Source organism: Ammospiza nelsoni, chromosome 2 (assembly GCF_027579445.1).
Source record: "Ammospiza nelsoni isolate bAmmNel1 chromosome 2, bAmmNel1.pri, whole genome shotgun sequence".
Lineage (NCBI taxonomy): Eukaryota > Metazoa > Chordata > Aves > Passeriformes > Passerellidae > Ammospiza > Ammospiza nelsoni.
The window spans coordinates 33,824,896-33,839,349 of record NC_080634.1 but is presented as its reverse complement, the minus strand read 5'-3'; the positions used below and the strand labels follow the sequence as shown (position 1 = coordinate 33,839,349).

At 40.2% G+C, this 14,454-nt stretch overlaps 1 protein-coding gene across 1 annotated transcript in view; it reads left to right on the top strand.

Moving 5' to 3' along the window:
- INTS4 (integrator complex subunit 4) overlaps window positions 1–14,454 on the top strand; it is a 32,735-nt gene that overhangs the window by 5,123 nt on the left and 13,158 nt on the right. The window contains exons 6-15 of the mRNA XM_059491965.1: window positions 430–480; window positions 1,115–1,203; window positions 1,461–1,581; window positions 2,100–2,171; window positions 3,187–3,361; window positions 5,448–5,653; window positions 7,989–8,131; window positions 9,069–9,184; window positions 11,006–11,139; window positions 11,899–12,056. Coding sequence (XP_059347948.1) covers window positions 430–480; window positions 1,115–1,203; window positions 1,461–1,581; window positions 2,100–2,171; window positions 3,187–3,361; window positions 5,448–5,653; window positions 7,989–8,131; window positions 9,069–9,184; window positions 11,006–11,139; window positions 11,899–12,056 — 1,265 coding nt within the window. The remainder of the gene's footprint in view (window positions 1–429; window positions 481–1,114; window positions 1,204–1,460; window positions 1,582–2,099; window positions 2,172–3,186; window positions 3,362–5,447; window positions 5,654–7,988; window positions 8,132–9,068; window positions 9,185–11,005; window positions 11,140–11,898; window positions 12,057–14,454) is intronic.

Below are 14,454 nucleotides of genomic sequence, written 5' to 3'. Positions count from 1 at the left end.
TCTAAAAAGAAACAATGTTGGACACCACTTTGCTGTCCCTGTGGTTCAGTACCAGAAGTATTGCCATGAGTTTTCATGCCATGTAAATGCTACTTTTGGATCCATGTTTCAGGAATGGTAAATAAAGTAACTAATTATCTGTTGTAATTGTGAATGAATATGGCTACCACTAAAAAGTTATTTGAAGGTTGGGAGAATGAACAGGCAGTGTATTTGTATAAATTGTTTTTCCATAATCTAAGTATGAATGATTATGATGGTTAAAAATTATACTGAAGTCAAGAATATTATTTAAAATACTTACGGTCAAGGTAATGCAGTATTTTAATTATAGCAGCTCAAACAGAAAAACTGTGGTGAAAACTTAGTCTGTGTCCCTTAAACCTGTACTTACACTTTCTTACATTGTTTTGGTTTTTTTCCCTGTAGCTACAGCTTCATGAAAGAGGACTAAAGTTACAGCAAGCTATTTATAGTCAGGTAAAACCTTGTATTTGTTTTGTACTTGTCTGCACATCTTTCTCTTTGAGTTCTGTGGCAGTGTGTTTTGTGAGGAGGAGGGCACTGAGCAGAGGAGGAGTATTTTACACTTAGGTAGTAGATATTCCTTGTTGTTGTATAACAGTGGAAATAAAAGGTTATTTTGCATCCATTGTGCTTAAATGCACTAAAGCATGTGCTTTGTTGTATGTTGTTTGGGGAGGCGATCCTGGGCAGTGCAAGGCATGATGAAGTCATTCCTGTCATCTGGCAGTTATAGTCTGCAAGTCTTAAACCCTTGTTCACTGGAGAGTACCCATGAAGCTTGCCTTTGTTATATCAGTAAGGCTGTGCAGCTGCAGCCTGTATCAAGTCAGTTCTGTTGCAGACTCACATTTCATCCTTCCTGCATAGTACAGGCAATTCTGGAGTTTATAACATGTGCCTGGTTGACTTTATTAGGTCTAGTCTGCCTGATCAAACTTGGGAATACTAGAGAGTAGCAGGGAAGACGAGATTCATTTTGATTTTTAATGTGTCCTAACTGTGGTGAGGATGTTGCTGACATTGTGGGAAGGGGATGGCAGCTCAGGTGGAGATGTTTCAGGTATATTGGACTAGAATGTTCTTTCAGGCCTGCAAGCTGTTGGCAGATGATTACGAGCAAGTGCGCAGTGCTGCAGTTCAGCTGATTTGGGTCCTCAGTCAGCTTTACCCTGAAAGGTACGTCCTGCATGCACTGTCCTCAAAGTACTGGCCAAGTAACCACCTAATCCTGAGAGTTTTGTGCTGGTAGGTCTGAGGAGGAGCTGCTAGAAAACTGATGTGTACAAATGGCTGATGCCTGATGAGAACGCACTGATGCAGTGAATTTTGGTTCCTAGTATTTTGTTGAACATTGATAGGAAATCAGCATGATTGTTTGTTATTGATGCCATCCAGTATGAAATACAATTAAAAAACTGATTTCTCTATGTCAGCATCGTCCCGATTCCTTCTTCTAATGAAGAAATTCGCTTGGTCGATGATGCCTTTGGAAAAATTTGCCATATGGTTAGTGATGGTTCCTGGGTTGTAAGAGTACAAGCTGCAAAGTTATTGGTAAGTTGCATTATTTTCTTCTCTAGCAGTGAATAGTTTCTCTTAAGTTACTTGACTTTTCATATATATTTGAAAAAAAAAAAAAGAATGGGAGTATGTTTAAAACCATATAGGTAAATTTCTCCCAAAATTCTGAGGTGAAATAAATGAGGGAGGTTGAGGAAACCCAACGGTTTTTCAGCTCAACTGTGCAGTGATTCTTCCCTTGAGAGTAGATGGTTGAACATTAAAGAAAAAAACCAAATCCTTGTCATAATTTCCTGCCCCTACTTCTCTACCACAGGACATGTGAACCAATGGAACTCAAGAAAAGCCACATTAACCTCAATGGGAAAATTAGATGTTCTGATTCTTAAGTTCACTTTTTTAGACTCTGACATACAATAGTGTCAGGTATTGCATAAAGCTGTTAGAATGAGTGGGTAAGATTGAATGCCATGTTGGAATAAATCAGGAAATTATATGGTACAGTTTAGAATAATCCTCTTTTTTTCCTTTTGATATTTTTTTCTTTTTAGGGTTCTATGCAACAAGTTAGCTCTCATTTCTTGGAGCAGACCCTTGACAAGAAACTCATGTCAGATCTGAGGGTATGTAAGTGTTTGAGTTTGTTTTCCTGTGTTTAGGTGCTAAAATCACACAAGAGGTGTATTAATATTGAGTGTGCTTGTTCATCTTGTCCTTGCCTGAGGGTTGCTGAGAGTTAATTGATGATGACAGGTTTTGTTTTAGATTAAAGTCAATGAAACAATTGCTAGTTTTAGATTTCATTAACCAAGGATGTAAGAAACAGCTCTAGGCTATTCAAGTTTTTCAACAAGTGAGAGGTAAATGTTTGTGGTGTTCTGAGAGCTTTTTGGCTAAAAGCTTTGCCTATTGTGTATGGAAAGATTGCATCCTAGTTCTAGGAGCAACCTGTTGGAAACATCTGAAACATCTGATCAAAAAACATCAAGATATCAAGAAACATGAGTAGCTAAAGGCTACTCAACCCTGTGAGCAAAATTTTTCAGTAACATTCCTTCCTTAAGCAACCTGCTCAAGGTTATGTTAATTTTTTTCTGTCTACAAAAGAATGATTAAGGGCTGCTGGTTTTTGTGTGCTGCTTTGTAAAGACTGTTAAAGAAAGTGCTGTGCAGCTTTATTTAGAGTGTGTGGGAAAAGGAGACAGACTAGCAAGCACACTGAATGAATATCCCATTTTACACATTGCTGAACTCTGGATAGGGTTGCTAGCATTAAAGTATTTAATTGCAGTTTTACAAGTTGATCTGCAAAGTGATAGCATTTTTGCAGATCACTTATTGGCTTCTTAACTAGATGGGCCTTTGTTCTGACCCAGTTGGGCTGTTTTTGCAATGGATGTCTAAGAATATGTTAATTAAAATGTGTTTGTTATTATCTTTTCCCTACATCAAAACTACAGAGAGTTAGTGGCAGTTAGAAATAGCCACAGAAGAGTAGGTGCTGTTTGCTTTTCTTAGCACTTGTATGTGTGTCAGTGTCTAAGCCTCCAGCTATATCTGTTTTCAGATCCAGTGTAATATTTTGTTCAGTCATCTTTTGAAGTTGACATGGTTGTAACTGAAGTGTTTTTTGGACAGAGGAAGCGCACTGCACATGAACGAGCCAAAGAGCTCTACAGCTCTGGGGAGTTTTCAAGTGGCAGAAAGTGGGGAGATGATGCTCCCAAAGAGGAAATTGATACTGGTGCTGTCAACTTGATTGAATCAGGAGCTTGTGGGGCTTTTGTTCATGGCCTGGAAGATGAGATGTATGGTAAGTGTTAACTGGGCATGGAACAGCTAAAGGGGGGAAATCTGTGTGGGCTGATGGGCATCATTGTGGTCTCTGATATGGCAGTTGTTTCAAAGGTGCTGTAGTGTTGCACAGAATTTTGGACAGAAGTGTTCAGTTGGGTAGAAAAAGCAAATTGCTTCCTATAAATGGTAAAGTTATAGTAACATATATGGTAGTAAGTGGCTTGCTTCTGGAGTGCAAAAACCCACTGGGATTATTTTTTGTTGTTGTTGACTTAAATTTAACAGTTGGATGTGATCAGAAATTGGCATAGTTACTGCTGTTTGAAAATGGTGTTTTGTCAGCAGGAAGGAAATTGATAGAATCATTTAGGTTGGAAGATACCTCTAAGACCATTGACTCCAAATGTTAACCCAACACTACCAAGTCCACTACTAAACCATGCCCCCAAGTGCCACATCCAGGTGATTTCTGAACACTTCCCAGGATGACAATTCCTCCACTATCCTGTGTAGTCTTTTCCAGTGATTGACAACCCAAATGTTTTCCATCTAAACCTCTCCTGGTACAGTGCGTGGCTGGTATTTGCATAAGCCATGAAAATGCCAAGCTGTGAATGTCATTTTTGAATTTGCTTTTAATGTTATTGGAAGGACGAGGTTAAGTTAAAACATACAAAACCACCACAACAAAAATATTGTAGATTGTGTTGTACAAGTGGGTTTATTGCTCCATGAGTCCTGCAAATAAATGCATGTTTTCCCAGTAGCTAAACTCTCCCTGAAGCTTGAAAGTGCACCTTCCTTTTCTTCCTGATTAACACTAAAAAATGTTTCACTGGTTCAGCCCCTTGGCCCAATGAAACATGTTCTCCAGTTTCTTGTGCCACAGGTCTTGAGTCAGTATGCTGCTGTTGAGGAATGTGGAAAAAATGAACGAATGTGAAATGTACACAGATCTCTCTCTCTCCACTGCAGCATTTTTAAATACTGCTGAGTTCCCCCTGACTGGTAACGCTGCTTGAATTCCATGTTGTAGCTTAAATCTGAATTAGTGTGTCAGCTTATGAAAACAATATCAGCAAAATGTTTCTCTTCTCTTAATACCTGGGTCTTAATGACCATGGGGACTCAGAGCTGTGACAAAAGCATCATTATTGAGCAAGCAGAGGTCTTGCTGTCTCTGCATTTTTATACTTGATCAGAATCCTGAGGAGTCAGATGTCTTCTTTAAGAACAATAGGCCTAAAAGCTCCACACAAGTTCAAGTAAATGTTTTCAAGATGACCTAATTTGAGTGAAAACTAGAAGTATGTCTAAAACAACAATGTTTGCAAGACATCAGATTAATTACCATTTTTCTGATCCTAGCACATAAATGTTAGGGAAGCTAATGAGGATGATTGTAGGGAAGAGAATCTCATCTCTGCCTAACCTTGTTATATTTGGGTATTCTTCAAATTCCTGCAAAGTTTTACAGCGTAAGTAGACTCAGGATGCTTTCTGATGTTTTTTTTTTTTTTTTTTTACTTTATTCAAATAATTTTAATATTTAGGTGGTACCTTTTTCCTTTGTCTTGAGGAGTATAAAGTCAGAAAGCAGAAGACTTTCATTTTGTTAACTGCCAAAACGTTGATTCTCTGGGGCTTTTCAGCAATTCATAAAGTGCTGCATAGGAAGTTAAAAATGCAGTGAAAGCTCCAAGCAATTAAAATGTCAGGAAGAATAAAACAACCACAGTTTAATTAACTAAATTAGTTTGCTTAAGTTACCAGTGTTACTGCTATGCTTGCAAAACACACTATGAAATATGCAGTATTTATTGATGGACTAGAGACCTGTTTTTCACCTGCAGGTCCCTTTTGCAGATGCTTATGGCAGCAGCAGAAGCTGTGTCAGAAGTGAGACTTGATTTGAAGATTTGTCTGTGAAAAGGTCCCCAGTGGGTCCCTGCTGAGGCTCTGTTGCCTTCAGCATTTCTTTAGCATCTCCTGTCCTTAGCCCAGCCCTTGAAGAGTACAAGACCTCACTGTTGGGTGAATGTCCTTTTAAACCAGACAGTTTTAATTAATTTACAGTGGATTCCCTGATCCTCTTTTAACAGAGGTTCGAATCGCTGCGGTTGAAGCCCTGTGTATGCTGGCTCAGTCCTCACCTTCTTTTGCTGAGAAATGCCTGGATTTTCTGGTTGACATGTTTAATGATGAAATTGAGGAGGTCAGATTGCAGTCAATACACACAATGAGAAAAATCTCCAACAACATCACGCTGCGGGAAGACCAGCTGGATACTGTGTTGGCTGTCTTGGAGGTAAGAAATTCTTGAGGGCAAGAATTGCTTTCCTGCTTGCTTTGGGGTGCTTAATTATGTACTGCTAATCAGTCCCTTCCTCTGAGAGCAAACCCACCCTTTTTGGGGTTTTTTGACTCTTTGAACTCTGCCAAATGTTCCTAGAATCTGGTAGTTTGTAAGCACCAGGACAGCAGAATACTTCTGAAAGAGACAAATTTTAGATAAAAACTCTTCCTTTGATCACTGTGCTGTTGCCTCCATGTGTTTCCTTCTGTCCTGTGCTGAGGTCCAGCACTCCATGCACTTCATGTTGCATGCAGCTTCATTTTCTTTCTGTGTCCTTGGTTCAGCTGCTTTTGGTACACCTTTGCTCACCAAGCAGAGCTGGCCACCTACATCTTTGCTCACCAAGCAAAACTGGCCTGACATCTTTTTTCTGTTGAGAGTGTTTGTCAATGTGCTCTGCCATATAATTTTGAGTTTTCCTAACCAGCATTCTCCTAGTCAGTGTTCAGCCAGGATTCAGGGAATAGCATGAGTCAGGTGCTCTTCCTGGTTGATGAGCTTGATCCAGGAAGAGATTTTGGCTGTATGAATGGTACTGTGTCAAGCTGGCCTCTCAGACCTGATTTATTTTCTGAGCTATAGCCCCTGGGGCATTTTTTTTAAATCTACTGCTTGTGGTAGGCAAGTTCCTGCTGCTTTTGGGAAGTGCCTTGGGAGGTCCTGCAAATCCACTGCTTCAATCTCCTCACCTTTTATTTCCTTGACTCAGGGCAGCAGTTGCTGCTTTCAGTTGTGCCTCAGGAAGTAGCAAACTAATTAAAGCTATTTTATCAGTCTCTAACAAATGTTTTGGAGTATGATCTGACTTTGCAAATGCAGCAATGAGCTTCAGGTGCCTCACATTTTTGTCATTATTTGCATTTGTTTAAGCTGGGAAGCTGTGCATTGAGAGGTATGAAAATGTCCTTCTTAGGCTGGGCTCTTCTGTGGTGACTTTACACATAGGGTTTATCATACATGGTTTGTGGTTTATATTATCATAATTATCATCAGGCATTGGGATAGCTTTAGTGTAGAATTACTAACATTTTAATGGATTTATCTGATTCTGAAACATGCTTGGTGCTTTTCTTTAAAATCCATCTTCTAGTACAAAACTAAAGGATGTGAAAAAATACCATTAACTTTGGTGCCTAAATTGGTTCCAGCAGTGTAAATATGGAACACCAGGGTGTTGAGGGTAACTTCTGTTTTCACCACACTGCTTTCACTTTGTCAGAATAATTGTACCAGGTACTCCTTGCTTTCTGACCTGACTTTGGAATTTTCTTTCCCTGTTGTCCTTGATCTCAGTTTCTGTTGCTCATCTGTGTCCCTTCATGGTCTTCTGTCTTGCTTGTCTCTGTACCACATTTCTGGTGGGTTTTATCAGTGGTCTGGAGTAGTTTATGACTGTGGTCATTCCAGTCCTTAGAGTTGTCTTCTCTGTGGTCATAGTCTGTCTTTGACCAACAAAAGCCCTTTGATCATTCAAGTGTGTTGGCTGTCATTTAATAGCCTTTACAAGAGGATTGCTCTTTCTTTTTTTGTGTAAGACAGTGATGAATGAGCTGTTGATACTTAGTAAATCATAATGTAGAAAAGGTAAAATCCACCACTGAAAAGCATCCAGTTCTTGTAGCCTATCAAATTTTCACAATGTGTCCAATAGCACCAGGCAAATGCTGATAGCAAGGAACATGATGATTCCTGGATGTGTAATGTCAAGGTGGTTTTTGGCAGAAGGTATGTAATTAATTCAGCTGAATATTCTAGTCTGTCCAGCCATTGACATATCCTCAGTGCTTACTTAGACCCTCTGGAGGCTGCTGACTGGGCTGAAAGCCTGTGGAATTGAGCTTCCTGGTGGGTTAAAAATGATAAAAAGCCTGTGGAATTGAGCTTCCTGGGTTAAAAATGATAAAAGGCTGCTGCAAAAATGCTAAAACAATCTTTGGTGATTGTTTTACTGAGTTGTCCAACACCTTCCTTTTCTGTAACTGCAAAGATACAGCATCACCCAACCAAGTAGTGATTTTTGCTCTGCTTGAGCAAGTCAGCAGTGAAGCAGTTCCCATTCATTCCAGTAAAGGAAGCACATAGGAGGATGAGACCTGGAGTCCCTGCAGCACTTGCCTGGTCTGTCACTTCATCTGTGCTTATTTAGCTCTGGTGACAAGAAACAGGCACTGCTGTTCACAGACCTCTTTTACTAACTCAGCCAAGGAACAGAGGCTGCCACCTTTAAAGTAAATGTGTGTGCAGGCATGTTTCACTCAGCAGTCTCTGGGTTGGGTTTCTATTTTAGGATTCTTCAAGGGACATTCGGGAAGCACTTCATGAACTGTTGTGTTGCACCAATGTTTCAACTAAAGAAGGCATCCATCTTGCACTGGTGGAGCTGCTGAAAAACCTGACCAAGTATCCCACTGACAGAGAATCCATATGGAAGTGAGTGTGTTCAGTGTCCTTGTGTGTCTACTTACTTTCCTCTTCTTTTTAGTAAGTGAGGTGCTAGGAAATACTGAGCTTGCTAAGGAGGTAACAGGTATTGCAGGTGAACAATCCTGTTACTCTGTAAATATGTACTTATTCATGACTGGTGTAGAAACTCTGTGTTGTTCTTGCTTGTCAATACTTGCACTGGGAATCCAGATCTGATGACCACTTCTGGAAATGTGCCCCTATTCCAGGCACTCAATGCATTCACAGGAAAGATTAATTCTGTTTGAAACCTCATCTCTTCTATGCAAGTGTTTTTGCTCACTTGACATTGTGTTAAATACTAATATTTACCAGCAGTTGACTGTATCAGTTGTGATAAGTGGATTGGCCATGTGGAATTGGAATATTGTGCTGTCAGAGGAATTTTTCTGTCTAAGTAAAAAGAAGGAACTTTTGCAGCAGATTTTTTGGTTGTTTAATGGAAGCAATAGAGGGAATGGTGCTCCACACACATGGTTTGAGATGGAATTCTTAGATATTACTAGAAACACTTGTTTTAGCCTGCTTTGACTTCCAGTGTACTTTTACATAGTTTTTGGAGTTTGTGGGTTTTGAGATTTTACCTCCTATCTTCCCTATTTCTGAAGAAAGAAAATGCACTCATTCATTAGTCTTTAGTATAAAAGCTTCCTGGACAAGTGTTAACTATTTTGTACACACTTTAAAATTAAAAAAAAAATTACTGCATGTTCTTTCAGTTTTCTCAGATCATATAAAGTATTAATGCAAATGGTCAATTGTAAAGAAACAGTGAGCTTGGACAGCAGGATTTTCTTGCTGACTGTCTAAAAGTGTTGCTGCAATATAAAGTAGTAATGCTTTAGAATGTTACATTTTGAATGTGCCTGTTTACTAACATATATTTCAATCTGTATATTTCCAGATGCTTGAAGTTCCTGGGAAGCAGGCATCCCACTTTGGTGCTTCCATTAGTCCCAGAGCTGCTGAGCACACATCCGTTCTTCGACACTCCGGAACCAGACATGGATGACCCAGCCTGTATCTTTATTCATGAAGCCAGTTGATAATTTTGACTGCAGTAGATTTTATTCATGATTTCCTGCCTCTCACATTTTTTCAGCCATTTCTCCCTGTAGCAGACAAACAATCCAGTGCCTGTTTCTGAATCCCTTTGCACTTAGTTTGTTACTCAGCAAGTGATGGAAAAACTGTTAGCTGGAACCATCTTCATAAATATCAGTGGACTATAATTGGTCTTCTTTTTATGCTGTGATGAATAATCAAGCAATTTGTCAAGGTTTAGGCTTTACAGATGAGCCCTTTGATGTGAAAGCATTTGTCTAGTTGCATTAGTTTTGAGGATGCTTTAGCTTTTAAATAAGAATGTTTTTTCATATCTGTGTTCTTTTTGCGTAAAAGTTTTTCTGTGCTCACTGCTGTGCAGTTTATAAAACAGCACCAACTCTAAGTACAGCAGTGCCTGAATCCCCATAATGCTTTGAATTTTTCATCTTTCTGAAATAATTCAATATCAGAAATTCTTATATTATTGTTAGCTCTTCTGGTGCTTTAGAATGCAAACAATTATTGATACACCATTCTCCTCAACAACACAAGATGCCTTGGAAATGCATTTTTCCATTGTTTTTCGCCTTGCTTCCCTTCTCTGTGATGGCAGAACATAATGTTATTTCTGATGCATGCTGAGACACGTTGGATTGGAACCTTCTTCTAGAAGCCTCTCCTTGTTTTTCTCTCCAGTCACAGGCCATCAACCAGAAATTCTATACGGATTAAATGAATGCCTTGTGAGAATTGAAATGAGTTGGAATCAGGTGGAGAGAAATTAATCTGTAATTACATGGTTTAGTAATAATTTGAGTGAAGTTGCCCTGTGAATTGAGAATTAAAGGAACATTGCAGGGAGAAGAATGCTATTCTTTAACTCAGTGCACTGTCCTGCCAGGAACCAGAGAATATTATGTTAGAGAGTGTTTTGGAGATAACTTGCCACCAAATTTTACAGAGGCATATTATGTGAAGATAGGCATGTGAGCCAGAAGCTGGGGTAAACCTGAATAGCATGTTTCCAGTGTAAACTGATATTTAAACCATGGATTTGTTTGCTTCAAAGTACTTAGGAAATTTGAATCAGAGCTTATGTTTGGGATCAGCCCTGTTGCAGGTGTCAGCCTTTGGGCTAACTTCTAAAGCCTTTGGCTGCTCTCTATTTCTGCAGGTCTCAGACTGTGAAAATGTGTTTTCTAGTTCAGAATTATCTTTCCCTGTTTGATTCTTTGGGTTGCTTAAAGCCTGTGCAGAGTGATGTTTTTCAGGGCATTTTAGGAAATGCATCAATTTTCAAAGATTTGACAGTAAATATATAATTTTGGACACTGCTAGGGCGCCAGAAAACTTGAGCAACCTGGTCTAGTGGGAGGGTGGAGTTGGAACTAGTGGTCTTTAAGATCCCTTCCAACCAAACCACTCTGTGGTTCTGTGTGCAAACTGGTGAGCACAGTGTAAGCTGTGAGGAAGAGTGAAACTCCTCCACCTAATGTGCATGGTCTGTATTTGGGATCCCTGGCTCCTTTCCTTTGTGTTGCTTCTGAGCCATCCCGTGTTGGCAGTAACATCCTTTTTCCAGTATGGCTCACCCTGTAATGTTTGCACTTTGTACTTGATTTTAATCTGCTCAGACAGCTGTTTCTTCGGGTTTTGCTCAGTATTTTCCAACTACAAAGAACTTCCTAGACAAATCCTGGCCAAAGAAAGGGTTGTTGATGACTTGTTTTAACTTCCCATCCCCATGGAGCTCTTGCTGTTTTTCATTTTTCTTTAACAACCCATTTACAACAGACATTGCTGTTCTGGTTCTGATTTTTAATGCTGCTAAAAGTTGCCCAACAATGCCTGCCCTGTTCTCTGACCATACGTTCAGACATTATGCCTATCTTCGGGACAGTCTCTCTCACCTGGTCCCTCCACTAAGAGTAAGTTGAAATAAGTAAGTTTGACACCTGTTAGAAATATTGCCAGTCTCTTTCATGTCTTTCTGTGTGCAACACTTAGATTCTGAAAGGTTTTTCTCTTGTGTACCACAGGAATTAATATTGAAATGTGCATTAAGGCAGGAGAGACAAATGTTAAATTGTTACAATATGGAATTCGTAATATTTTGGGGACAATAGTAACATCATTGCTCTCAAATGAGAATAGTACGTGGTTTGCTGGTTAGCTAAGAATACTGGGAGGGCAGTATTCCTGGGAGTTTTCTATAGCTCTGACTGTGTGTGTGGGAAAGGCCTTTGTAGATCTTCCAACATTTCACTTGTGCCCTACCTGAACTGTTTATTCATGGGTGAAATGTGTTCCATTCTGCTTTGCAACATGCTTTTCCTGCATGGAAGTATGGGTCGGGTTGAAGTTGGCTGTATCACAGCTCATAAAATGAGTGGTGGTTTGTGTGCTCTTAGACTTCCCTTGGCTTCACAGTGTGAAATGTAAGATAAGGAAGATGTTTCCCTCAAAGGGATGTTAAGTTTAACCTGAGGAGTGCAAGTGGATTGTAAAGTGGGGAGAATTGACTAACAAAGATGCAGATTTGAAAGCCTTGGTATAAATTTTGTATTTGAGAAATTAATTGAAGCTCTCAGTTTCTTGTTAAATAGATGCCAGCATTTTGCAGTGTTGTTCCTTGTGTTTGACTTTCCTCTTATTTTTTTTGTTTGTGTGTGTTCCTTCTCACTTAGTTGCCGGGTAGAAAGCTGGTGTCCTCTGCTGTGTCTCCCAGTATTACCCCACATGAAGATCCTTCCCAGCAGTTCCTGCATCAGAGCCTGGAGAGGGTTTACAACTTTCAGCACCTCGACCCACGGGGCATACAGGAGCTGCTGGAATTTACCATCCGGTAAGGCTGCAGGCTGCCCTCTTATGGAAAGATGTGTTAGGGTGCTCGGTTACTCTGGTGCAGGTGCTTTGCTTCTGAATATGAGTGTTGTAATTTGCTGTCCAGCACTTAAGCTTGAGCCTTCCTTTAGAGACTTTTTTGATAAAAGAGTGTTCATGACCTGTTTTCAAATCAAATGGATGATCTCAGGTCTGGCACAGCCCCCCAGAATAACCAGTGTGCATTTTTGGCAGGGAGCATCTTTTCAGCACATGGTAACAGTAAGATAAGGGTGTTCTTTTGGGGCTGTTCACTTATGCTAAAATACACTCTAAGTTTTGATGGTTTATGAGTGACAGCCTTGTGTTTTGTGTTTTGTTCTCAGTTTTCTGTCCTTGTAGTTTTGATCATATTATTTGTAATGTACATGCACGAGATTTTCTTTTTTTTTTTTTTTTTTTTTTTTTTTTTTTTTTTTTTTTTTTTTTTTTTTGGGGTGGGGGGAGGTATTGTCCCATTTGCTCTTGCATTTTCTGGGTTCTGTGGACTTTCATTCAGCAGGAAAGGATCTGCTTCTGGAATTTTAGGTTCTCATTGCCAGTCCCACTTACAAAGGACTTGGGCATTCCTCATCAGTTTTCAAATCAGAGAGCTTTTCCAGGAATAGAAAACATTCTTGCATGCTGCTGTCTGCTGCTGTATAGATAAGCGTGTGTGGTGTTGCTTCTCAGTGTGGGTTTTATGCTGTCTCTTCCATTTCATCTCTAGACTGATTTACACAAACAAAACACTTGAGAAGGATCCTTTCAATGGGATTCCTCTGCTTGGAAAGAGCAAAAGAGCCTTATTTTAAGAATTAGGAAAACAATCCAAAAAGCTTTGTTTTGAATAAGGAATTTTAAAAAAGCTTAATTATTTGAATTCCTTCAAAATAGCTGCCTTCTGTTGTGTGTATGTTGCTGTGAATCACTGTCACACCCATCTGCAGCAGAGAGTAAACAGTGTGCTCCTCAGTGAAAACCCAGCTGTGGGAGCTGTGAGGTTTGTCCTCAGCTGTTTTGCAGCTGCTGTGTGCCAGCCTAAAATACAGTCTCAAAGCATTTAATGCACTAAACACTTGAAATAGGTAATCTCTAGGCCAAGCATCCAGAACCTCTCCAGCATGAGGGTCTGGGAACCTTCCAGGCCATGACTGTTTTCAGTTTTTGAGTTGATGTAAATCATTGCCTTGGGTTTTTTCCTGATGGGATTGCCCCCCAGGAAATCATACTAAATCAACTGCTCTTTTCCATCCTTAAGACAAAGGGAGGATTTTGACAAAGGCAAAACAAGTGTTAAAGGTTATTTTGCAGAGGGCAAGATATCCCTGCACCAGCAGTTTGGTTGCTGAGAGCAGAAGGATAGAGGCAGCTCACAGCAGTGGATTTTGTCATGGAACATAACTCTCTCCTCCTTTATCATTGTCATCCACAAAAATAACAGACCTTGTGGAGTGTGTGTCTACTTGGGACTCAGAGTTTTGGCTGCAGAGCCTGAGGGGGGGAGCATCAGTCTGCAGTGTGGTTAGAAATATAAGACAGGCTGTTTAGCAAATCTATCTGTGGTTTAGTTTCTCCATCTGTACAAGAATATTTCTTTTTCTTACAGGGATGTTGAAATCTGTTTAAGATTTGTAAGGAAATATAATTAGTGGAATTGGAAACTGTATAAGACTGGGAAATGGAATATCTGCCTAGTTGTTAGCTGAGAAATGACATCCTGTTCCCCATTAGTGTGTTGTGATGGGTTGTGACATGGGAATTGAGGACCCAGGAGCTTCCTCTTCACTCTGCTCTTTGGGAAGAGATGAAATGGAACCTCTGTGTAAGGCTGAGGCTGGCTTGGCTGTTGGTGCATTGCCGTCAAAGGAAAGCACAACCCCTCACTATGAGAGACATTGAGGGGCTGGAGTGTGTCCAGGGAAGGGCAGCGGAGCTGGGAAGGGCTGGGAGTGTTTATCCTGGAGAAAGGGAGGCTCAGTGGGACCTTAACACTCTCTACAACCCCCTGAAAGGAGGCTGTGGCCAGGTGGGGACTGGTCTCTTCTCCTAAGTGACAAGAAGATAGGTGGAAGCTGCCTCAAGTTGTGCCAGGGGAGGTTTAGATTGGATTGTAGGAAAATGTCTTCATGGAAAGGGCTGTCAAGCACTGGAAAGGGCTGCCCAAGGCAGTGGTGTATTCACCATTCCAGGAGGGATTTGAAAGACATTTAGGTGTGGCACTTGTAGTGCACTTGGCAGTGCTAGCTTAATGGTGGAACTGGACCATCTTAGAGGTCTTTTCCAACATAAATGATTCTATGATTGTCTGCTTAGGAAAGATTTTCTTTGGCTACATATTATACAGATAACCTCATGGATTTTTGTTAATGTCTTAGGGC